The sequence below is a fragment of the Sabethes cyaneus genome, chromosome 2, assembly GCF_943734655.1.
Source record: "Sabethes cyaneus chromosome 2, idSabCyanKW18_F2, whole genome shotgun sequence".
Classification (NCBI taxonomy): Eukaryota; Metazoa; Arthropoda; class Insecta; order Diptera; family Culicidae; genus Sabethes; species Sabethes cyaneus.
In genome coordinates, this window is record NC_071354.1 from 193956691 (window position 1) to 193983354 (window position 26664).

The following is a 26664-nucleotide window of genomic DNA, read 5'->3' on the forward strand; positions in this document are numbered from 1 at the left end:
TCTGTTGAAGCTACGGGGTTACTCTCTGGCTGTAACTCCGATACTCGTCGAGCTGCTATATTTCTCGTCACGTAACGCGGCTTTTATAATTGCTCCGCATTACTTTGAACAACGCTAATCTGCTCTTCACTGTAGTTCCGCCAATCTTTTTTTATTTGATCCATGTGTCGTTTAATAAGACGATCGGATTTTTTTAGTTGCACTTGATAGTTTCTCTCTCCAAGTATCTTGGTTATGACTGCTGGTGTCCAATCTTGCTTATTGGGATTTGTGTAATCGCGAACAATAACATTTTCTCCAACTTCGAACGTTACCGATCTTGAACCATGGTAGTACGACGCTTGCAATTCTTGTTTTTGCTTCATATTATCAGTGGCTGTTTTTTCGTTTTGTGTTGACAGTACTTCTCGCGGATTCATCAATTCCAATGAACTTCGAATGTCTCTGCCTAGCATCATAAGAGCAGGTGTTAATCCAGTAGAACAGTGCACTGATTTCCTATAACCCATTACGAAGTTGACAATTATGCTGTGAATACTTCGGTTCTGGTCGCGTAAGCATTTCAAAAGAGAAGCTTTGAACGTCTTAACCATATTCTCCGCTTCGCCGTTAGTGGCAGGGTGACCCGGGCTCGTAAGTTTTTGTCTGATACCGTTTGCCGCGAGAAAGTTTTGTACTTCGCTTGATACGAATTGCGTACCGTTATCACTAACCAGCTCGTCGAAGATTCCAAATCTAGCAATACATTCTGTTAATTTTTCTAATACAAATTGTGCTGTGCAGGATTTAGTAGCGAAAACTTCTACCCATTTGGATAATGCATCCACTATTATTAAAAAATTCCAGCCTCTAACGGGACCCGCAAAGTCGATATGAATTCGGCTCCAAATTTTATCTGGAGGTTTCCACGGCATTAGCTGTGCTCTCGGGGGTGAGCTACTTTCCAACAAACAAGATGAACAATTTCGCGAAAATCTTTCGATATCGCTATCGATACCAGGCCACCAAACACTGGACCTAGCTATACTTTTGCTTTTAACGATTCCGAGATGAGATTGGTGAATGTTAGCCAGAATCACCGATCTCAATTTAGGCGGTACCAACACTCTATAACCGCGCATAACCACCCCTTTTTCTAAAGAAAGTTCTTGTACCACCTTCCTATATGGGTTATCCTTTGGCAGACATGTATTGTCACTGTTGTTCTTTAACACCTAGATAACCATTCGCAGCTGCGTATCTTTCAACGATTCCTCGGCTAGCGTAGATACATCTACCAACGCCAACTCGGTTGTATTGATGAAGTTCAAATATGAATCTTCTTCTTTCCAGATCTTCCACGATTCCACTGGAAATCGAGATGGAAAGTCAGCGATGTTGGACTGAGAACGTACATGGTCAATATCATAGCTGAACCCCGATAAAAAATGTGCCCATCTCTGCATTCTGCTAGCAGCAATCGCCGGAATACCTTTTTTAGGATTAAAAATACTCAGTAGCGGTTTATGATCCGTACGAATACAAAAGTGATTACCGGCTAAATATAAAAAGAACTTATTGATTCCGTATATAATAGCTAATGCTTCTCGATCTATCACACTGTAGTAGATTTCAGATGGATGAAGGACTCTAGACGCAAAAGCTACCGGTCTTTCAATATTTCCTTCTCTCTGACACAAGACTGCCGACACACCTCGATTAGAAGCATCACACGTTAGATAAAGTTCTGCATCCGGATTAAAATGCGCTAGTGTAACATCTTTACAGATTTCCTTTTTGATTCGCTGGAACGCCATTTTACAGTTTATATCCCAATGGAATTTTGCCCCCTTGCGGAGCAAACCGTACAGTGGACCCATAATATCAGCGAGCCCGGCAACAAATTTGGCGTAATAGTTGACTAAACCTGCAAAAGCTCTCACTTCAGTCAAATTTGTAGGTTCTGGTGCATCTCTGATTGCACTAATTCTTTCGTCGGTCTTTTTGAGACCATCTTTTGTAATTACATATCCCAAAAATATTAATTGGTCCAGAATACGAAATACTTGCTCTAGGCGTTCCAGGTGTTCCTCATCACTCGCTCCCGAAATGATTACATCATCTAAAAAATTGGAAACGCCTTTGATGCCACACAACAGCTTTTCTATTTCTCTCTGTACTATACCTGACGCAGGCTTGACTCCAAAAGGAAGGCGATTCATACGATAGACTCCTTGCATTGTTGAAATAGAAAACATTTCCTTAGAGCGATCGTTCAGCACAAATTGGTTATATGCTTTTGATAAGTCTAATTTTGAAAATTTGCTTCCACCGTTCAACTTAACAAAAATCTCATCCGCCGTTGGCAAGGGATGCTTAACTTCTTTTAAAAAACTGTTTAAGGTGACTTTATAATCCCCGCATAGTCGAATACTGCCATCCGGTTTCACCACTGGTACTAAAGGGGTACCCCACGCACTACTATCGCATTTCGTGATAACACCCGTATTCTCCATCTTATCCAGTTCATTAGCTACTTGTGCTTGAAATTTGAATGGTACAGGTCGAGGTTTTTTGAAAACAGGTTGTGCATTTCCTTCTAATTCTAGATTTATCTCACCGTAAGTGTAGCAACCCAATTCTTTCCGGAACAAGTTGGCATAATGTTTAAGAAGCTGGGATAACCTTCCCTCCCGAACACAAGCAATATTTTTTACGATCGCCAGCTGCACATTAAAAGCCTTCATAAAATTTTTCCCAAGCAAGGGTGGACCGCGTTCTCTCACTACCGCAAACATGATTTTTCTTCTGCTTCCTTTATACTCTAAAACCGGAGCAACTGTGCCAAGAACTTTCATTTTCTCTCCCGAATATAGCTGTAGTTGTAATTGTGACATCTCCAGTGGCCACTGGGAAAGTTTACGCCTGTACAACTTTTCCGATATCACACAAAGCCCGGCACCCGAATCTAGTTCCATAATAAAATCTTCACCACCAATTCTAACTGCTACCTTAAACCAATCTGTCTCTTTGTCTGAATTTGAAAGCTTATATATTTTTTTAATATTACACTTACTGATGTAGTTCTGATTAAATTCCACTTTTTCCAGGTCGTCGTTTGCATCATTGTTGTCCTGAGCTTGCTTTTGTTCCTCCGTCGACAAGTAAAAATTGCGCTGAAAATCGCAAGCCGCTCTTAAGTGCCCTTTTTTATTACACTTCTTGCACACATATTCTTTGAATCTGCAGTCGCGACGATAATGGCCGGTTTTGAAACACACCAAACATTTACCGCTGGGTCCTTCTTGCCGTTGATCAATTCTATTTTTGGTCTTGTAATTCTGTTTCGAACCGCTTTTGTTTTGAACATTAAAAAGTGTTGCCGATGGCTCATCGCTTTCGTATTTAAGGGCCAATTCCTGCGCTTTCTCCAAGGTCAAATCCTCCTTTTCTTCGCATATACGATCAAATGCCTTGCCATCAAGACCGTCCACGAACTTATTTACGAGGTTGTTTTGTAGCGAATTCCCGAAGCTACAATTTGCCAAATTTTTTATTCGTGCAATCCACTGATTTACAGTTTCATGGCCTCCTTCATGCCGCTTGGCCCGAGTAAAAACTCTTCTTTCTTTGTGAATCACCACAGGAGGAGTAAAGTGAGTAGTGAGTAACTTGCACAACTCGTCGTACGTTTTATCCTTCGGTTGGTCTGGAGTGCACAAATCTCGCAGCAGCTTATACGTTCTGGAACTAAGATGATTAATGAGCACCGCTTTCTTCATCGCATCCGCTACCACGTTTGAAACAAAAAACTGCTCAAGTTGCTCTCTATAGAACTCCCACTCCTCCGATTCCGCATCAAACGTGCGGAACATTGTTGCACTAGCCGCCATTTTGACTCCTCCAAAAATCTCGTCTGTTGCACTTATTTTACACGGTTTTCTTAATTTCCTGTTCTGTGCAATTGTCCTTACACTTCACGTTGCAGTCTCGTCGCCATTGTAAGGTATTTTAAGGGAATCAAAAAGGTTTAATCGACGTATTTAGAAATCATATTATTTATTCGTATATATCGACCGAACGTATTAATAAGTGTTACACGAATGAGCTCGTTGTTCGTTTCTCTCACATACATCAGTCTCAAGGGGCCAGTATCGTACGTGTGTGTGTACTATTCTTTTTGCACTGATATAAATGTATACTTCACACTTCTCGTTGTCGCCCTTTGCTCTTTACATCATTCGCACTCCTATCTCATTAAGCTCCACCATGGAATCGAATGCTTACCAGGTAAGAGCTCATTTCTAGGGTTCGGCATCCGGTTCAATAACTGTGGAGCTACTGTACTTTAACGGTAAAACACGAAAAACTCTGGACATCGAACGACGGAACTATTGAATTATCACAAATCCACGGTGAATGATATCCTTAAACGACTTGTAGAATTCCTAACCATCGACAGGCAACTGGGGAAGTGGTATAAAAGCAAAGCATGTGGTTCTGAAACTTATTCGTAGGCGGCGACCCTTTTCAAACGGAATCGGAACCGAGGTTACCATCAAGAGACGTCTGTTGAAATAGTAGGAGTGCAAAGAGGAGGGCTGATTTGAGAAGTTTCAAGCCACAAGTTGCACCGAACAGTCATGCTAACCAAAATGTGAAACAAAACAACGCTCAAGAAAGCTCTAAGACTTTTCTGACGAAAGGTTCCCGGTCAACACTGAATGTAACACAATGTTGCTGTTATGTAACACAGAAGCAACATTGTAATGTAACAAAGTTATCAAAATTTCACGTAACATTTAAATAAAAAAACGGTAGCATTGTTACGTTAAAAGGTTACCTGTAGGTTATGTAACAATAACATTAAGTTTGTTACATTACAAACTTAATGTTCTTGTTACATAACCTACAGGTAACATTTTAACGTAACAATGCTACCATTTTTTCATTTGAATGTTACGTCAAATTTTGATAAAAGTTGTAATGTTACACATTTAATGTTATTGCTACATAACCTACAGGTAACATTTTAATGTAACAATGCTACCATTTTTTTATTTAAATGTTACGTAAAATTTTGATAACTTTGTAACATTACAATGTTACTTAACAGCAACATTGTGTTACTTTCAGTGTTGACCGGGTAATTACTATATATAGTTTCCTTGTGTAATGTTACAAATTTATCAAAATTTCACGTAACATTTAAATAAAAAAAAATGGTAGCATTGTTACGTTAAAATGTTACCTGTAGGTTATGTAACAAGAACATTAAGTTTGTAATGTAACAAACTTAATGTTACTGTTACATAACCTACAGGTAACATTTTAACGTAACAATGCTACCATTTTTTTATTTAAATGTTACGTCAAATTTTGATAACCTTGTAACATTACAATGTTACTTCTGTGTTACTAAACAGCAAAATTGTGTTACTTTCAGTGTTGAACACCATGTGTTCACCATAGAGGTGCTGGACAAAATATACTGGAAATCCCCCTTATTAAGCTAGCGACATGGGTTGGGTTATTTTTAGACACAAACTGTGCCTCTTTCTTCGTCTACTGTAGAATCACCGACCGAGAAGTTTAATCTAACTTTGTTTTTACTGGCGGGACGACGACACTATGCAGGCCCTTGCGACTTACAAGGCGCTGCGTGTGATGTTTGATACTTATCAAAAGAAACTGGTACTGGTATATCGATACTTGTCAACCTGAGGTCAAACAAGGAGGGGTGCAGTGGAGAGGCAATAACGACCAACTGATGGTTTAAATTGCTAAATTGCAAATATCTGTAGTAAACGCAGAAAATAACCACGCTAATAATTTTCGCGTGGGACTCTCCGCAATAAATGATGCTCTCCGTGGAAACTCCGCAATAAATGATTTGGAATCTAAATGTACTTTTTATTTGTCGATAATTTAAGGAACAAAGATTGGTGACGGAGGCCTGAATATATATAAAGTCTCGAAAATACTAGGTGAATTGACTATGTAGCTGCTAGTAAATGCGCTTGCAAGCTAATCGTAAACTGCGTGAGTTTATGATCAGCTTTTAAGTGCACTTGCTAGCAGTTAGTCAATTCGCATAGTATTTTCGAGGCTGTACATACATTCTGGTGGCAAGTATTATTGAGGTGTCAGTAAAGTATTTTTTGTGACGTTACAAAAACATTTATATTGTTACATAACAGAAATAATAGGAATGTTACATAACAATGGCAATAATGTAACGTAATGTTACATTGCTTTAATGTTATTGCAATGTTACATAAACATTATCGCAATGTTACATTGTAATATAACAATGTTATGTAAAAAAGTGGGAAATTTCAACCATCCTGTTACTCTCAGGTTACGTAACTACAACCTCACATCATAAACATTACCGCAATGTTTCATTGTAATGTAACAATGTTATGTAAAAAAGTGGGAAATTTCAACTATCATGTTACTCTCAGGTTACGTAACTTCAACGTCACATCATAACACAGTTACGTAACAATCTGGTTAATGTTATGTAACAATGTTGACCGGGTTGTTTCCGGATAAATTTCTGGACAAGAATTTTGTATCTCGTTAAATTGGCAGAAGTGCTCCAGCAGACTACAAAACGATCAAAGCTGCTGAAAAATTCCCTCGTTTAACTACTGTCTGTAGCTAAGGACTGTAGCTGAGAACTGACCCTTGTGTAACTTCTGGAACCATAAACCACGAAATTGATCAAGAGTAGTGCCTTCAGAAGATTGAAACTTTCTCTGGAACAACACGTGGTAGGCAATCAACCACGGCCAGATTTGACAAGCTTCCTAATTCTTACTTCTAGCAGCATAGAGCCGGGGTGGCTCCTGCCGTGTCAAGAATTCCTCTCCACTGTGCTTGGTCCCAGCATCCACTGAATCGTTGAGCGTCTTGAAACACGAAAGACAGTTTCAATCTGATCGAGCCATCTAGCACGTTGGGCCCCTCTATTCCCACTGCCGGTGGAGTTCTTGAAGAGAACGGATTTCACTGCACAATCCTCCGGCCCGTACGATAACTGTTCGGGTTCGCCACGGGATATCAAGACATTAAACCAAATCGACCATATTCTCATCGAAGGCCGGGTTTTCTCGAACATCACCGACATACAGTTTTTACGGAACTTGGATATCATCTCGGACCAAGTAATTATCGACGGTATATGGCGCGCGACAAACAAACCCGCAAGTTTCCGAGAACTACGCGTGGCAACTGGATAAAGCTCTATCCAGCTCTACCGATGGAGCAGGATACGCTCGGCCGACAACGATGCCGCAACCGTCGTGTTAGGTGAAGAAACATTAAGTGCACGAAAAACTGGTTGTCTGTTGGCGTACCGTCGGTGCCTTGTGCACCTGTAGGCATAAAATAGACCCTACAATGGTTCATAGCCTCTTATTCAGCAACTCCTATTTCTACCTCCTCATGGTACCAGCCGGGATACGAGCAACCTTAGTGGGGATCGGGTAACCAACCCCGGTGGAAGCCAAGGTCTTATGCCAACAGAGAAGAAGGGCTCTTTCGTGCTTTGTTGGCCCTCCGGCGAACTACCGGCGGCCAGTACTCTTCACCTAGGGCCTGGGCTGCCCAATCAGCCCATTACCGACCCTGGCTAAGCTATGTCAGGCCCAATCGATGCAAACGTTCTAGCCGTTGCAACTCCGTTATCACATCCGTAAGAACGATATCATCGGCGAAGCCTGTGATCTCGACCCCAGTGGGTAGTTCGAACCTCAGCACCCCATCGTACATGGCATTCAAGAGCGTGGGGCCGAGAATCGAGCCCTGTGGAACACCCGCTGTCACTTTGTACTTCTTCGCCCCATCCGCCGTGTCGTACATTAGCGTCCGGTTCTCGAAGTAACTTTTAAGCAATCTATGCAACTTACCCTCATCCTATGCAGCGCTAACGCGATAGCACCCCAGTAAGCGCTGTTAAAGGCGTTTTTGACATCGATTGTGACTATGGCACATTACCTGTCGCCTCGTCTTTTCCGTCTCATGGCTTCTCGGGTCTCTCCACCACGGACTTTATGGCGTCTACAGTGGACTTCTCCTTACGGAAGCCAAACTGCGAGTTTGTCAGTCCGACATCACTTTCCACGACAGGCGTCATCCTGTTTAGGATTACCCGCTCTAGCAATTTGCCTAACGTGTCCAATAGGTAAATTAGCCTGTACGACGAAGGATCACCAGGTGGTTTTCCCGGCTTTGGCAGCAGTACCAATCTTTGGACTTTCCATTTGTCTGGAAATTCGCATACCTCTAGACAGTTCTGAAGCGTCTCTCTAAACGTATTGGGATATGCTTGGATCGCCACTTTGAGTGCCTCGTCCGGAATCCCGTCAGGACCGGGCGCTTTCTTGAGGTGTGCTGGAAGAACTCAACGTACGTACGTTCAGAGATGGGCATATCATCTACCAGAGCTGCGGCAACACACATAGTTTGGTACAGCTTTCTCAGTGATAGGCGAGATGCGGAATAGGGTGGCCTCACGGGACAGCCCTCACCTCAGAAGTACCGATGGCAACAAGGTTGAATTCTACGCACAGTTGGAGAGTGAATACGTCCGCTGCCCAAAACATGATATCAAGATCGACATCGGGGATTTCAATGTTCAGGTTGGCCAGGAGGAATACCAACCGGTGATTGGAGGGTTCAGCGCACACCAGCTAACCAAGGAAATGGGGCTAAGACTCAACGACTTTGCCGCCTCCAACAACATGGGCGTACGTAGTACCTTTTTCCAGCACAGAATCCAACACAAGTACACCTGGAGGTCACCAAATCAGACAGAATCACAAATCGACCACGGTTTGATCGACGGTCGGCACTTCTCAGACATTATCGACGTCAGATCCTATCGAAGCGCTAACGTTGACTTGAACCACTACCTGTAATTTTTGGCTCGGGTGGTACGTTCTCCATATTTATTTCGGATATTTGTGCCTCTTTGTGATGGTTAAGATGCGTTCAAAACTCTCCGTTGTGAACAATATTCGGTACCGACGCCAGCCTCGGATAGATCTCGCGCGGCTGAAGCAGCCGGAAGTCGCCGCAAGCGACGCGCATTTACTCGAAGCTGCGCTGCCGGAAGACGAGCTGGACGGAGCCCCTCTCGAGGACTGTTGGAACACCATCAAAACAGCCATCAGCAGTGTAGCGAAAAGCTCCATCGAGCAGTTTCCCCGGAATCAGCGGAACGATTAGGAGGGTGATGGATAAGGAGAACGCTGCGCAGTGCCACACGTCAGAACGTGGAAAGTCAGAAATAGAAAAAGATGGAGCGAAACCAAATCTTCCGGGAGAAAAAGCGCTACCTGGAAGAACAAAAATATGCAGAGTTGGAGCGGCTGCATCGTTCTCAGGAAACGCGAGAGTTCTACCAGAAACTGAACGGATCCTGCAAAGGCTTTGTGCCGCGAGCCGAAATGTATCGGGATAAGAATTCTGACTGATGATCGTGAGGTGACCGATAGGTGGAAGCAGCACTTCGACGAACACCTGAACGACGCCCAGGCGGAGAACCATGGGGAAAGCGATTTCGACGGTGCAACCAACGGAGAAGAGGTACCAGCCACAACGATGTTAAGGAGGGCATCATGCAGCTAAAGAACAAGTCACCTGGGAAAGATGGCATCGGAGCGGAGCTTATTGGAACCAGAAAAGCTGACCGTTTGTATGCCCCGCCTAACTGTTAGAATTTGAGATACAAAACAGCTACTGGAGGAGTGGAAGATGGGGTTATCTACCCGATCTATAAAAAGGGCGTCAAGTTGGACTGCGAGAGCTATCGAGCGATCACCGTTCTAAATGCTACCTATAAAGTGCTGTCCCAAATCATTTTCCGCCGACTATCACCAATTGCGAACAGATTTGCGGGAACTCATCAAGCCGGCTTCGTCGAAAGTCGGTGTCAATGGATCAAATATTTACACTGCGGCGAATCCTCTAAAAGGGCCGTGAAAACAGAGTTCCCAAGCACTATTTACGTTGACTTCAAATCCGCATATGATCTCACCGACCGGAAAGAGCTATGGAAAATCATGTACGAGAACAGCTTCCCCAGGAAGCTCATCAAACTGATTAAATCTACGATGGATGGTACACAGTGTTGTGTTCGGATTTCGGATCTCTCACGGCTGCTGTTCAACATAGCGCTACAAGGTGTTATGAACAGAGCGGATATCAACACGCGGGGCACGATTTTCAACAAATCTAGTCCATTCGTCTGTTTTGCCGATGACACGGATATTATCGGCAGAACATCTGTGGGCTGTGGCGGTGGCTGAACAGTACACCAGACTAAAGCACGAAGCAGAAAAGTTTGGGTTAAAGATATATGCGTCTAAAACAAAGTAGATGCTGGCCAGCGGAACCGAGGCTGATTGACGTCACTTGGGCAGTAGTATCGACGGCGAAGAGTGTGAGGTAGTCAACGAATTTGTCTACTGGTCACTGGTAACGGTGGACAATGATATCAACCGTGAGATTCGGAGGCATATTATCAGCGGAAGTCGTGCTTACCATTCACAAGCAATTGCAGTCGAGCAAACTAAGTCTCCGTACAAAGTGCACCCTGTACAAGACGCTTATAAGACCGCTTGTCCTCTTCGGGAATGAAACATGGACAATGCTCGTGGAGGACCTGTGAGTGCTCGGAGTTTTCGAACGACGAGTGCTAAGAACGATATTTGGCGGCGTACAGGAGAATGGAGTAAGGAGGCGGAGGACGAACCATGAGCTCGCATAGCTCTATGGCGAACTCAGTACCCAAAAGGTTGCTAAATCTGGGTGGATATGATGGGCAGGGCACGTTACAAGAATACCGGACAACTACCCTGCAAAGATGCTGTTCGCCTCAAATCCGGTAGGAACAAGACGATCAGGAGCGCATCGAGCAAGATGGTTAGACCAGGTGGAGCGAGATCTGGCGAAGAGTACTCGGTGTCCGAAGAATTGGAGAGCGGTAGCCCCTAGCTAAATGGAGAAACTTTGTTCCACAGGCTTTATCTTAGGACGGCAAGTCACTTAAGTAAGTTGTGGATTTCAAGGCACCGTACGATCCGGTGAGACGAAATGAGCTGTGGCAGATAAAGCTTGAACACGAAAGTCGCACGATTGCGCACCAATAATATTTGGTCGGATAAGAAAGATGTGATACTCAAATGAAAATAAATAGAACTTCCTTCCATAACGATATATTCACTCCATAATAGATATAATTTATGTATTTTACATGGCTGCGTAGTGTAGTGTGATCCGATATAATCTTGCACTGTTTTCAGTTATCTATTGCATGCTTGTAGTTTTTAACTAGATGGCGCTGTAACTTAACAAAATGTAATAGTCGTACCGCAACTGTTGCCTCGTTACCGAAATAAGAAAAAAAAATTCGCTCTTTTTAAAATCTTCGAATTTGTATTTCATAGCACAAGAAGGTATGTATTTATAATTTCGAACAAGAGATTCACACGATTTAATCAACACCACATTCGTCACACGGCGATCGAAACGTTGAAAGCTTTATGGATTACATTTAACGATTAATATTGTCATGTCTTCTATTACGATTGATTTTCAGAATAAACAGTAATAAATTACGACTCATTAAACGGGGCTTAATGAATCTCAAGTTTAGATTACTAAATTCGTTTTAATTCGGAAATTACGAGAGCTGCATGGGTACTTTTAGCCGGGTCTGTGAAGGTAATACTTTATCCGAATAAATACAAAACAATTCTTATGATAACACAAAACAGAAATCTACTAAACCGATTCTTTTCCCTTATGTTAGCTATCCAACGGTAAACAATGAAACACCGAAATAATGACCGGGAAACAATTATTTACAGCATCTTGCTATATTGAAACATTCAGAGTGGCGATGTTCGATTTAAAACTATTTGCTTCCTATTCTGCCGGTTAGTGTATCGTGTTGAATTAGGAAAGTTTCTTTACTTGCCTTACTTTGCCATGACTTGAAAATTTTTGTGCAATGTTGGTTTAATGTCGTACACCAGCTGTAGAATCTCGTCGATCAGAGCCGCCTTATTGACGGAAATCGAACGACTCATCTCCTGTATTTTAACGACCGTGTCAGCGTCAATCTTAGCCGCAACGCCCTCACGGCTGCCCATGTGCTAAAAAAAGGCATTGAAAAAAGTTGTTCAAACATTTGTCAAACATCAAAAATCCCCGCGTAAATAAGCCTTTGAATTGAAACTTTTCAAATTGCAATTGAAAGTATGAATAAAAACCTAATTTCATGCTCATTGTGTATTCAATTACCAGCTCGAAGATTGTGGTGAAGGTCATACACTTCACACAACACGTATGGTTTCTGGCTTACCTTCGCTTCGAATTCCTTGAATTGTCTATCCCGTTCCTGACGGTATCTTTCGATTTCTTCTTGGGCCTCCTCTTTGGCTTGTTTTAGACGACGCTGTTTTCCTGTTTGTAAAGAAAGTGAAATCTGGTTGTAACTAAATTTCTTATCTAATAGTAGCTCAACATTTTATATGATAACGGCTGGACAAGAGCTAGCTGGCATTCTGTTATTGATTTTTCTACTCTAATACATCGCAGATATTTTCGAGTTCGTCCGCTGAGCCAACAACGAAATAAACTTACTTTTTCGGGCTTCTCCAACTTTTTCCGCAGCTCGTTTTTCAGCGGCCAATAGTTGTTGAATTCCTTGCGTTTGACTTGCCATTGCACACTCAATTTAAAGACTTTGTGCGAAAAAGCGAAAAAACTTGACTCAAGCTCCAAATCACCGACCTGAACAAGAAGCTCGCGAAGCAAAATTTGGTGAATGTCACTGGTCAACAAAGATGCCAGATTTGCTTTTTTGAAATGTTTTTATCGAAGTTTCAAATTCGCATAACTCGCCGTTTGCGTAATTTGAAAAGTAGACTGTTATTCGTCTCAGTTAAGGACAAATTAAATAAAACTAAAACTAATTTATTTATTAATAAAACAAAATATATCAGCTTAAGTAACAAGAATAAAAAAATCAATTTTACCATGTACCTTGAAACAAAAACATATCTGGCGGCTCTGTTCATAGAAATGAAACGATTGACGGATGTCATTTAAAACATCGAAAAGATTCGCTGCACTAGGGATGTGCAAAGGATGGAAAGGATGTAAATCATCGATCAAAAGATTCAACGATTTTTGCTTAATCTCAATTGGCCTTGCCAGCGTTGCTGATATTGTTCAGGGTTTTGCGTGAGAAAAAAAGAAAGGGAAGTATTTTTGCTTTTGTCAACACTCACGCGTTGACAGTTCGGCACGAGATTTCCTGTAAGTGCGAGCAGCCTACGAAATCTTTTTCAACGCTGGCAAGGCCAATGAAAAAGGAAACTTCTCGGGTACTTTTACATTTCGACGTAGCTGCAAATGAGAGATTCTCTTCGTGTCTCCTCTCCTCCGCTGTTTACGGCGATACTAATGCATTTTGACACATCAGCTTTGCATAAATCGGTTGCTGGAGCCACTATCCAGCTTTTTACGAGCCATAATGGTGGTAGGGTTGCCAAGTGGCCGGTTTTTCACCTGCAAAGCCGGTGGACGGTCAATCCTTCAAAAAGGCCGGTTTTCCGACATAGGAAACCGGATTGGTACTTTTTTCCTGATTTGTTAAATTTTCTGATAAATTTATTAGCAATCCTGAGCAGTGGATCATTGAAGATAGTAAGTTTTGCAGTGACAAAACTTTGCTTCTGGCGGTAATATACATTAAATTGTCTACCAGCACCAGAAGCAACTAGTTGACTTCTAGTATCTTCAATAATCCATGCAATGTTGTGGTTTCGATTCCACGACTACCTAAATAATAATTACCGCACATTTCACATTCCAGGCAAATCCTCTAGTAATATGCTGCGACAGGCAGAACCCGGTTTTTGAAAATTTCGGACTTGGCAACCCTAAATGGTGGACGTGTTCGTAATATATACATCGCACGTTTTCTTTCCGGATCATGGCGTCCACGGTAAAACTAAAGGAATATGCGGAAAGAAAACGTGCGATGTATTAGGAAAATGTCAAAAATGCCGTCCAAATATTACGAGCACGTCCGCCATTATGGCTCGTTAAAAGCTGGATAGAGATATCACTGACCTGGTTAAAACTAAAGGAACATGCGATGTATTTAGAAAATGTCAAAGATGCTGTCCAAATATTACGAACGCCGCCCGCCATTATGGCTCCCAAAAAGCTGGATACAGTCACACACTAGCAACCATTATCCAGCTTTTTGCGAGCTATAATGTCGGACGTGTTCGTAATACTTGAACAGCATTTTTGACATTTCCCTAATACATCGCACGTTTTCTTTCCGCGTGTTCACGGTAAGACTAAAGGAATGTACAGAAAGAAAACGTGCGATGTATTAGGGAAATGTCAAAAATGCTGTTCAAATATTACGAACAAGTCCGCCATTATGGCTCGTAAAAAGCTGGAAATCTAGCTTTTTATGAGCCATAATATTTGACGATTCCTTAATACATCGCACGTTTTGTTTCCGTACGTTCACGGTAAAACCAAAGGAACGTACGGTGCGGAATGAAAACGTGCGATGTATTGCTAAAATGTCAAATATTATGGCTCGTAAGCTGGATTAGCGAATTTAGCACACCCTTGAGCACATTGGTCGATGATCGATATTCGATGAGAAAAAGGATGAAAAGAAAAAGCGACACACTTCGTCGAGTTTAGCGAGCTGTCAAAATAATACTGATGTGTGAACCGTCAGTCAGTTTCCAAAATAAAAGTCTTCAATGAACGCTAAAATTAGGAAGCCTGCAGTAAATCGTTTTATTATTGGTAAATATTGCACTGAATCGGTTAAAATCATAACAAATGTGTACAGCGAATGTCCAAGTGTCGGTTCCCGGTAAAGGCTTTTTCGGTCCTCCAACGGAAACGGTGTAATTAACGTTGAAATCCACTTCCGCTTTGACAGCGAACGGAAGCGGAATGTCCCGCAGCAGGCAGCAGCAGCAGCAGCAGTGGCTGTGTGCGTAAAAAGAAACAGTGTACAAGATGGAGAAACCATTCCGAAGGAATTTGTGGTTTTGCTTATTTGCTAGTGGAAATTAATTTTATTGCAATATACCCGTGGAAAGCGCACACTCGTGAATAGAAATAAGAAAATTAGATTACGGTAGTTTTCCGGATTCCGGAAGTTCAGTATCCTTGAGACGATAGGTTATAATGGTTATGGGTGGTTTCTGTCCTCGAATGGGACAATTATACAAGTGCATAGTGTAACTAGTGGATTACTGTGCAATGCAGAATTAATTCGAAGCTAGTTGTGTGATATATGCTGTGGACAAGGAAACAGTTGCAAATTTTGTACCGTAATGCGATAGGATGCTTGGTATTTTCCCATTACAACTGGACCTTGATTACTCAAATGAACTGTTCAATTCTATTCTATTCGGTTTGTAGTCTCGTTATTTATTCATTGTTTATACATATTTTTATTGAATATTCACTTGCTTTACCTGTAATTCCATATCCTAGTCTCCTGGTGTTGGCACGATCCTTGAAATACAAATCTGCTTAAGTTTGCTGTTCCTCGATGGCATCTCTTTTCACAGGAAGCCTCGAAAAATTTTGAATAATAGAAATCAGCATTGGGTATAATTTTTGTCGAAGAATTCCCATGATTCTCAGATTCATTTGTCCTATTCGAACACAGATTTAACACTTTCAATCATCTATTAAAACTGCTACCTGCATCTGGTATCTGCTATTGAACCGAATATTATTTCGATAACATTTAGATAATTCGTTTTCTCTCTACAAATCTATCTATGCGTTTAAAAATTTAGCGTTTAGTAACAGTAATAGCATGAACTAATGTTTCATTCGAGAGTGCCTTAGATCTGTGAAATGAGAAAGAGGCAACTTTTCTTTTCAATTCTATCCTTTACTTGTCAAAGACGCACCTGAAATATCAATTTAATTGTCAAAAATATCCTTATCATTGCTTGTAAAATCGAAACACCATTGCATTAAAGCAATTTTGTTTCTTTACAAAATTGTTTGAATCTCAAAAACAAAAAATTATAGCTCGGTAATTTTTTGATATGTTATGTAAAAAGCTCAGCTTTTCGAAAGTAAATACAAACTGATAGGAGTTTTGATGTCTTTATCCATAAAAAACCATAAAAGTAATACTTTTGATGCTATCGAATACTTCAATCCATATTTCTATTGAAGAACTCGAGGTAATAAATTTAAGCAAAAAACACAAAAAGGAAAAGCTTGTACAGTTGTGGGTTCCAATACCTTGTAGATGGATTGTGAATGTCGATACGATCAAACGCTATTTTCTAATTAGTAAATCATGTCTTCGCAAGACAAATACTAATAACGTAATGGATTTTTCTATATATTTGTGTGCATGCCAAAAGAACCTTGAAGATACTAATCTTAATAGTCGTCTTTTCTGACTAATTCTACTATAATATACTACATTTCATAATAGTATATGAGAATGTTACAAAATTATCGTTCTGCTTTCAGACGAAGGATCACAAAATTTCTTAAAATTTGTACTATTTAGCGTTTGACACGCAATATTTGTGAATTTGTGAAAAAAATTCTCGTTGACAACGAATGCACAAGTTTTCTAGCTTGATTTTTGAGTAGGTCCTATTTGCATATGTAAGCGTACTCCGGATATACCTCGCTTATGACGCTTCAATGCAAGTCCCGGCTTATTGACGCGTTACCAGTCTGTCGTAAGCGCGACCAAAAAAATATAAAATGATCTTCGGAAGCGTGGTGCTTTTTGCAACGAGCAAGGCACGAAAGCAAACGATGCTGATGCGCTATACGAAATGACACTTAGTGTATAAGCACCCGGCTGTATAAAACCAATCTGAACATTCAAAAATTTCCTAGTAAAATTAGCAAGGTGGCCACGCACTTTGGAAATACGGGTAAGACCTGGGAATTTAGCGGAAGTTTCTCTAAATCCGGGCTGTAAGAATTTACGTGCCAACGTTCAAGCTGTGCTCGTTGCTAGAATGTTACCAGGAGACAGGCTTGGCATACACTTTTCGCTTCGATTTTGCTCTGTTGATTACTGCATCTCAGCCAAGCAAAATTTGAAAAAGTGATGTATGGGACGTTTGTAGAATTCGTTATTATCTACACTATTGCTGAAGAAAGGATTACTGTGAATTTTGTATTTATGGCGCTATAAGGCTGCTACTCTCTTAGTAGTAAAAAGAGCGCAAATTGGATTAAATCAAATACGACATTCGAAAGAAAATTGGACTTAAATTGAACTTCAAATTATTCGTAATATTAGACTTGCAATCAATGTTGAAATTGGAATTAAAATAGACTTGAAATTGAATTCGAAATTGAATTCATGTTGAACTTAAAATGGGAATTATATTAAACTTAAAGCTGAAAATAAAATTGGACTTGAAATCAAAGATTAATATGGATTTTAGGACATGAAATCAAACTTGAAATCAACTATAATATTAGGATTAAATTAGCCTTAAAATTGGACTCATATTGAATTTAAAATTTGACTCGAAAGTGGACTTCAAATTAAACTTGTATTGAACTGGACACTGGAACTGGATAAAATCGAAAATGCAATCGGTGTTGAAATATAGCGGTATATAAAACTAGTTAAATAAAACTAAATAAATAAAATAAAACTAGTTACCCTCATCAGCGACGCAAACTACATCTTCAGAGATTTTGAAGTCTGCGTTCCAAGTGTTCCACACTTTTTTTTAAATCAAAAGGTTTCTCTCGACATGTCAAATACGTTAAAAATAGTCTTGTACGCAATCAAGACTTCGAAGATGAAATTTGCTAGTACAATGTGCTGTCATGACAGGACATTGACTGGTAAACATGAGAAAATCTCTCCTAGTCTAGTTGAGACTCAACAACTTTTGAAGAAAATCAATACTCGACCTTATAATTTTTCTCGATTGATTAAGCGATGGTAACTGGTCATAACTTTTCGGCTCTCTCTGTGTGTAGTCACGCTTTGCCATCTCACTCACTTTTCACAGAGATGACTGGACCGATTTTGATGATCTTAGTATCAAATGAAAAGCCTAGTTGCCACATAAGTTACTATTGAATTTTATATTGCTCGGATTCGATACGAAGAGTTTTTAAAACATATTTATGTTTCATATAAGTATGAATTGCTTGAGAAATTTTATTCCAATTGAAAAGTACTTATTTAGACCTATCAAATGAAACTAAGTTTTATTGGAAATCGGATGTTTCAATCGAAAAATATTCGAACTTAAATACCTAAGAGTATATAAAACCATTAAAAACTAAAACATATCAATGGCCCTTTGCAATTGTAATTGCTGTATTCATGCATGTATCATGTTTCACTTCACAAAGATTAGAGAATCCACAAATCTATTTATATGAGAGGCTTATGTCTGTACCGAAAACCAGGTCTCTGACAGGACGTTATAAGAGGTTTATCGGTAACTAAAACCAGGTCCCTGACAGGACGTTATAAGAGGCTTATCGGTAACTAAAACCAGGTCCCTGACAGGACGTCATGCTTTCGTAGCAATGGGTTGTATACTCAGTCACCTCACTGGTCGACTGCTGGACTGCTCGATTGCTCAACTGGTTGACTAGACTGCTCGACTGGACTGGTCGATTAGACTGCTCGATTTGATTGCTCGACTGGACTGCTTAACTGAACTGCTCGACTGAACTGTTCGATTCGACTGCTTGATTGGACAGATCCATTTCGTACAAATGAAATACAAATTTCCTCATAACTCAAGAACTAATCACGCAAATGGAACAAAATTTGACATGTGGGTGTTTTTGGAGACAAAATTTTTTTCTATGGTGAATTGAAACCTCTTCCACTTTAGGAGGGGGGGCTCCTATACAAATGAAATACAAATTTCCTCATAACTCGAAAAATAATTAATCAAATTGAGCCCTATTTGGCATGTGGGTGTTTTTGGAGGCACGAATTTTTTCTATGACGAATTAGGACTACTTACATTTTTAGGAGAGGGGGCTCCCATACAAATGAAATACAAATTTCCTCATAACTCAAGAACTAATCAAGCAAATGGAACCAAATTTAGCATGTGGGTGTTTTTGTATGCAATTTTTTTTCTATGGTGAATTGAGACCCCTCTCCTCTTTAGGAGGGCACTATGGTCGAAAAAGCAAAAATTCCAGACAAAAATCAATATCTCGAAAACCATTGGCTTTACATATTTCATGTATTCAGAAGATTTTGTTTAAGAAAGAAAAAACCTATCTTTTGGTATAATTAGTCATTAGGATGGTTCACTTTTACTCGTTATAAATATTTTAACTTTTTAGTCTTGCGATATAGAGCAATATTTTCTACTACAAAGTTGTAAATAATTTATTTTGCAGAAACTTTGCTGAGAAAACCAAATGAGATACAATCTGTGTATCGCTATACAACGAATTTACTAGATTAAGTCTGGGTGGATCTTGAAAAAGTAGTTTTCTGGCTCTAACTTTTTTATTTGAAACCCAATTTGGAACCTGTGTTCGGATGACTTTTAGAGCGTAAAATAATGCATTTTTTAAAGCTATAGTTGCTATCTATTGTCTGAAGGAAGATATAGAGGTTTTCGATTTAAAATATTATAGTTATTATAGTTTTATATCGATTCAAATAGTCATTTTTGATCCTAGGCCTCTTTGAGAAGCTAGAACTATTTTATTTTTCTATGCATTATTCTACTTCTTTTGCGACTAGGTGTGTCCAGCGACAATCTTTTGTCACAGAAGTTCTTTGATCAAAAAATTTCAAAACCTTACGTTTTGAAACAAATTTATTGAAAAATTTACGTTGCCAAAACAGCACGTCAGCAAAAACTTGACGGATCTCGGAATTTTTAGTTGTTTCAGGAAGGTAATTTAATGGAATAAATGATAAAATTATGAATGGCGACTCATAGGGGTAGATCAACTGCAGAAAGGGGTTGTAGAAATAGATTGGAAAAACAGGATTTTTCATATTTGAGACGTTGATATCACGAAATCTGTACCACATAGAACTTTGCTCCCTTTTATAAAAATATTCGCGTATACGAGTTCTTTAAAATTATGTTTGAGACCTTATAAGGTTTGCTCGCTAGGTAGCGTTAATGCGAGAATAATTTTTGTCTTAAATTTATGAATTTTCTTCGTGTAAATCGTTCTTACTCTCGGAAAAATTGAACAAATAGACAAAATCTGCAGTGAACATAGGATTGTGATAAATAAAACTTATGACAAATATTTTGGTTCAGAATTTGATCGCTGGGCGGCATTGCTGCTCCATTGGTTTTTTGATTTTTTATCACAGCTTGGAATACTCACTAGATGTAAGATTTTGGTCTTCAGCATAATTGTTCAAATAGTCAAAATCAATGCTGAATATGTTGATATAAAATCCAATCGCCCAAATTCTACTTCATATTATGTTATCAGAATGATATGCGCACAATTTAATTGATAATCTTTTGAGTAAAACATTTAGCTCTTGATTAGACCTTATCCATCTGATTTATTTTGTCGAAGACGATAAACGTCTTGTCGAGCCAATGTATTCCTTCCCATCATAGAACGAATCAAGTCCATCTGACCAACCTTGCTGAACACAAGAAGCTTGTATTTTATCAACATATTTAACTACGACCAATATTTATAAAATGGTACATTTACACCACCTCGTGGATGAATCCTGAACCATTCACTAGGGTTTAATCTACCACAGGACCATGTTCACTGTATATATCTTGTCAATCTGTTCAGCTTTTCCGAGAGCAATTACGGTTTACACGAGTAGAATCCATCAATTAAGACCAATAAAGATTGACTGATATTTTTGGAGCGTCTTAGTAGCTCCATTAAATTGTCTTTCTAAAATATCTAAAAAATTGAAAATCCTTTACGATTTCACTGAAATTTGGCAATTTGAATTTTGGGCTCAAATTATTGATATCAAATCAAATTATTATTGGTACGTGCACGGTGATAACAAGTAAATCGTCATTTCTTATATATTGTACTATATTTCCAATAATCTATTTTAAAATTTCCATCTATTGAAAAAGTATAATTTTTATACAAAATAAATTTAATTATGGCGCCAGCTATGAGTTTTAGTTAGATTCCTATTTCACGTTTAATTTTATGCTTTGAATTGAACCATAAGCACAGTTTTATGCAATTAAGAATACCCTAATAGTTTCATTAAAACTTTTAGCAACGATTAAGAACCTATCGAAAAAGCCCATCCGTGACCGATACTCCTGACCAGTCATTGAATTGTGTTCCGCTGGCTTGCCGGAGAGAGCCAGCGGCGTCGGCGGTTTTCCACAGCTTGCATCGTATCCCAATGATTTCCCTTTTTTCTCATCTTTCCGTTTCTTTCTCATGCTTTGCTGTGTACCTACTGTTGCATTTTTGCACTGTGCGATTTGCACTACCCGCGCGCCCCATCGTGCCCCATCGACCGCAACCGTCCGGATCGCGCTGCAGACCACTTGAGTTGTTTTGTTTCGCAAATTCCATCTCGGCCGCCGGTGAAAGCATCAGCAACTGAGCCATCAGCGCAACAAACGACGATTACGGCGGCGGCGGCGACGACTACGACGACGACGACGATCACGACGACTGCCAAGCGAAGGAGAAACAGGCGAAGGCGGAAATCGTCGGTGGCACGGACAGTAGCGGGGGCGCAGCAGCAGGCCGGCGACGGGATCGAGATCTATCTTGAAGGGACGCTTCGAAAGCGAGAAACGGAGCTTCCACCGCTACTATTACTGGCACACAGGCAGCGGAGCAGCGGAGAAGCGAAAAGATGTTTGCCGAGAAACTGCTCGCCAGCGTCGTCAAAGCGGATGTGATAGCAGCGAACAGCAGTGATGCGGAGGAAATGCTGGAGAAGTTCGTTCCAGTTGGAATGGTGAGTTGTACTTTAGTGTGTTTTTCTATTTCGGTTCACGCATGCTGCCGGTCAGCGATGTGCGCTTGTGGTTGGATGGATGGATGGATGGACGGTGTATGGCTGTGTGCGGATTCATTTCCGTTGCGCTCTGGGTTTTGAATGTTTCGGTTTTTCATACCTCTGTACTGTTTCCTCTCTGGCAACAGTCAGCGGCTTTCAGTCGCTTTAGTAATCCGTTCGGTGATCTGCAGATGAGGTGATGTTAGCTTGAATGTTGTGTTCGCAAATGTTGTCGGTGCAACGCCATTTAAATTTTGCATGAATGACGTACGTTTTTACTACACGATAGCAAAGTCTGATAGACGGATCCATGTTTTATTGAACTAGTTGCTTTGGATATTGTGAAGAGTACGCATATTCTGGACAGACAATTTTTCTACTTGCCCTGTAGTGATACAATACCAATAATCAACGGCGTGTAATCTCTGAAATTTTCCAAGTTGCATTGCAAATGCTTACAGTAGCTCAAAAGACAAGACGGAAGCTGTAAACAATAACAGGTTTCGTCGAAGAGCTCAGACTAACTGACGGGAAAGCCTTCTCTTGTTTCAATGGTTTCAATTGATACTGATGCAGCGCTTTATGATGTTGGAATTCAACATATCTCACTGTCATAAATAATAGTAGACGAGTTGTTAGCAGAAATTATTTACGATGGTCTCTATTTGAATGAAATATGCACCGACAAACATAGTTATTAGATATTTCATTTCCGGTTGCCGAATATAAAAATAAAAAACTTATACGGGTGGTTACCGTACGTAGTTATTAAGTAAAAGTAGGATATCTCAAACTATACAAGAGAAACAACCATCATTTTCGAATACGACGTTGAATCAACTACTTGTGATTGTTATACTGAATTAAATTTTACAGTTTAATGGATCAATGGGCGGCCAGAAACCGCAAACCGTCATCACGGATTTGGGCAAGGCGCTTCTCCAGGCCGCCAAAACCGGCAATACGGAAAAAGTTCATGAACTGATGAGTCGAGGAGCACCGTTTACAGCTGATTGGGTAAGTTGCAACATGCAGCCACAGAGACAATGAACAATTGGATGGATGAAATTGAATCTGTTTTTTTTTTATTTTCTTGCAGTTGGGAACTTCGCCGCTACATTTAGCAGCTCGATATAACCATATCGAGACGTGCAAAGTTTTGCTGCGGGCCGGAATCAGCAAAGATAGCAAGACGAAGGTAGACAGAACACCACTACACTTTGCCGTGTACCAGGGAAACATGGAAATCGTAGAGTTACTACTGAATAGCAAATGTGAGGTGGACGCTAAGGATATGGTAGGCTGTTTATGGCAAAACCTGTCAATAATGATTTCGTTAATATATCAAACTTTTAGCTTAAAATGTCCGCCTTGCACTGGGCAGTTGAGAAACGACACGACAAAATTGTCGAAATGCTCCTGCAGCACGGAGCCGATCCAAATGCTTTGTCAAAGTTCGGCAAATCCCCCATCAGCATTGCAACCGAGATGGGTCAAGTGGATTTGGTGCGTATCCTTTTGCTGGCCAACCAGATGCGTGCAGCTAGCAGAGAGCAAGTGGGTTTCAATTAACGTAATTGGTGACTTCGGCATTATAAAAGTTTTTACCTTTGCAGGTTCAAGAAGCAACTGACAATTTGATGTACGAACTGCAGGAACATAAGAGTAGAAATAACGTCAACCTAGATGACGCCGAGGACAACATTACGATGGATCTTAGCAACGACGATAGCATATCCAATATGTCGTCCTCTCACAGAGGAGGAGGAGGAGGGATAGATCAGCATGACAGCAACACCAACGACACCGACAATCTCATTGAAAAAGAAGACAGCATCAGTGATGCAATCATCAATCTGGAACAAAACACAGAGCAGGATCCGAAAAACTTAGATTCAAACACGTTGCAAATGCTGAAGGAGCACGGCATTGCAATGATCCCGTCGGATGATTCGGGAAGTCTGATCACGTCGGCTATTCAGAGTGGACGAAAAATTGTCCTCTCGGAAGCCGGCAAATTTGCTCTCAACGAAACTAGGGTGCATTCACCAGCGGGCACTGGTGCCGCGGGGACACCCTCAGCTATGCAAACCACGAAGAAAACAATCAAACTAATCAAAAAGACTACGCCTTACTCCTTACAACAACAGCAACAGCAGCAGCATAGGCAAGCTATCGGAAGTGGAGGGACGATAAAAACCAATAAAGTTATAAAAATATTGTCTGCTGAGGAGTTTAAACAAATTTGCGGTGGGGAGGTGGGAGGTCTGAAGAAGTTTCCTTCATCCGACTATAGGAAAACAATGCAATCAACGACAACGACGAGGTAAGTAGCTCAGACAGAACTAACGAATGCACGAACTTTTCAATAAATTGCACTATTTCTTTAGAATGCCACAATTGGCCCATCGGCCGGTAGGTTCGTTAGCCTCATCTGGATCAAAAACTATCAAAAAGATTGTTATGACGAAGAATAGACTTGCGACGACCGGTGGAAGCGGAACGCCCTACTCCAGTGAAAAGCTCAGTACTGTAAATAGTTTCAGTAGCAATAGCAATAGTATGAACAATAGTAACAATAACAGACATATAATCACCTCGGCCGATGGTGTAAAACGGCTTCGAACGGCCACCGGCATGGAGATAATCTCAAAACTGCCTACCAAGATACCCCAGGATACGGTGGTATCGGTGGAAGGTGCTGCCGTTCAGCAGTCCAGACAGGCCAGTGGCATAGTTCCGCTGTCGACGGTAAGTGCCAGCCAGCCGCGATCGCAACAACAGCAGCAGCAGGTGGTAAGTAGCAATCCAAACTTTTCTTCCAATTCCGCACTCAGCGGAGGAAACGCGGCAAGTACGGTCAGCCTCGCCAGCAATAGCAGTTCTCCGGCAATGACATTCAGTGATTTGGAACGGCATTTTCTCGAGTTGAAAAAGCAAACGGACGATTTGCGGAAACAGTTCGAACTGTCCCAGAAGCAGAACGAAGAGTACAGGGCTCGCGTTGATAAGCTCGAGAAGGAGGTTCAAACGTTGAAGCAGAGTAGTAATAACAATCCTAACAATTTTATAGAGATAGTTTAACGGTAAGGTGAAAAAGTGTGGCTTAGAGATTATTTATTTAGTGGGCAGTCCCCGTTGCCTGCCGCAGAGTTTCCGCCAGTTAATTTTAGCGGTAATGTATTTTTTTTTCGTTGTCGATCACGGTACGCCTAAGTTGCTCTCGATGGAAGGAAATATATACAGAGATATTACACGCGACGTTCTCTTCTCTAGCTTGAAGTACAAGCGAAGCGATTCGATGCCCCGATTCCACTTCATAGTATGCAATTATAACGTTTTAACAGGCAATACTGAACGGTAGAGTTAGAACCTAGAGCAGTTGTGATTCGATGTTCGGATTGAATGCAGTTTCTACGGTAGTTTTTGTAATCAATTACGGTGATGACTTGTTAAGTACACACAGAAGGATATTTTTTTGGCTATTTTCAAGTTCTTTTAGTACCTATATGCTGCTACATTTTATTATTTTACTACGCTTTTTAATACTGTTTGCGTTCAAAATGGACCACCTTTCTATACCTACGTTTATAATATAAAGTTGGTCATAATTAAACTTGACCAAACTCGTGACTTTAGTCATGACCTTGAAATGCGGTCAGGCATATATTATTAATATTTTTTTTTGAAACGATGATTCTACAATTGATGAAGGGACGGTAAGGGAAAGTGATGAAGAAGGATTTTTTTCCCGGGAATGAAGGGGAAGGGTGGAAAGGAAGGGGGGGGGGGAATAGGTAGCTATGCTTAACAAGTTGTCGTTGTGACTCCTATCTTTTGTCCAATGCTGGAAGGTGCATGGGTCGAACCAAGCTGTAATCAGAGATTATAACCGGATTTGAACCCACAACACGGGTACCAGTGAGCGACACGTCCTGGCAGGTGTTGTGGGTTCAAATCCGGTTATCATCTCTGATTACAGCTTGGTTCGACCCATGCACCTTCCAGCATTGGACAAAAGATAGGAGTCACAACGACAACTTGTTAAGCATAGTTACCTGTTCCCCCCCTTCCCCTTCATTCCCGGGAAAAAAAATCCTTCTTCATTACTTTCCCTTACCGTCCCTTCATCAATTGTAGAATCATCGTTTCAAAAAAATATTAATACATAATTATACGCCCCATGACCTCCGGTTAGCTTCGAGGTATGACGCTGGTCTAATAAACCAGTCGTCGTATGTTCGAATCTCAACTGGGAGAGGCTGTTAGAGTCAATAGGATCGTAGCAACTGGCCCTGCAATTGTCCTGCACTCTAACAACTGGCTGCGAAGTCTGTCGTATAAAAACAGAAGGTCAAGTTTCGATAACGGAATGTAGCACCTAGGATTTGCTTTGCTTTGCATAATTATACGCATCCTTTTGGAGACACCTTACAATGTTCTTGTATCTTACGCTCTATAATTGCTCAAAGTTTTTCGATCGCTGTAGCAGTTACAGACAAAATTAAGCTTATTTGTTATAGACTAATCTCAAGTTTTTAGTCTTGACCTTGAAATGCGGTCATACATATATATTAATATTTTTTTTGAAACGATGGTTCTACAATTGATGAAGGGACGGTAGGGGATTTGTT

General features: G+C 40.6%; 2 protein-coding genes across 3 annotated transcripts; one reads left to right on the forward strand and one right to left on the reverse strand.

Moving 5' to 3' along the window:
• Positions 1 to 11191: 11191 nt before the first annotated feature.
• LOC128734518 (V-type proton ATPase subunit G-like) lies at positions 11192 to 12802 on the reverse strand. Its single transcript, XM_053828760.1, has 3 exons — positions 12640 to 12802; positions 12359 to 12459; positions 11192 to 12149 (listed from the first exon to the last, which is right to left on the reverse strand). The coding sequence occupies exons 1-3, from the start codon at positions 12719 to 12721 to the stop codon at positions 11973 to 11975; spliced, it is 360 nt and encodes a 119-aa protein (XP_053684735.1). The 5' UTR covers positions 12722 to 12802; the 3' UTR covers positions 11192 to 11972.
• Positions 12803 to 14824: 2022 nt separating this feature from the next.
• Positions 14825 to 25780, forward strand: LOC128734587 (serine/threonine-protein phosphatase 6 regulatory ankyrin repeat subunit A). Of its 2 annotated transcripts, none has more exons than XM_053828855.1 (7): positions 14825 to 14841; positions 21562 to 21988; positions 22907 to 23047; positions 23130 to 23327; positions 23387 to 23587; positions 23647 to 24356; positions 24421 to 25780. In XM_053828855.1, exons 2-7 carry the CDS (start codon positions 21884 to 21886, stop codon positions 25112 to 25114), a joined length of 2049 nt encoding a protein of 682 aa, XP_053684830.1. In that variant the 5' UTR covers positions 14825 to 14841; positions 21562 to 21883; the 3' UTR covers positions 25115 to 25780. The 2 variants fall into 2 exon arrangements, with proteins under 2 accessions (XP_053684830.1, XP_053684831.1); XM_053828856.1 differs by lacking the exon at positions 14825 to 14841 and adding an exon at positions 15350 to 15460.
• Positions 25781 to 26664: the final 884 nt, after the last annotated feature.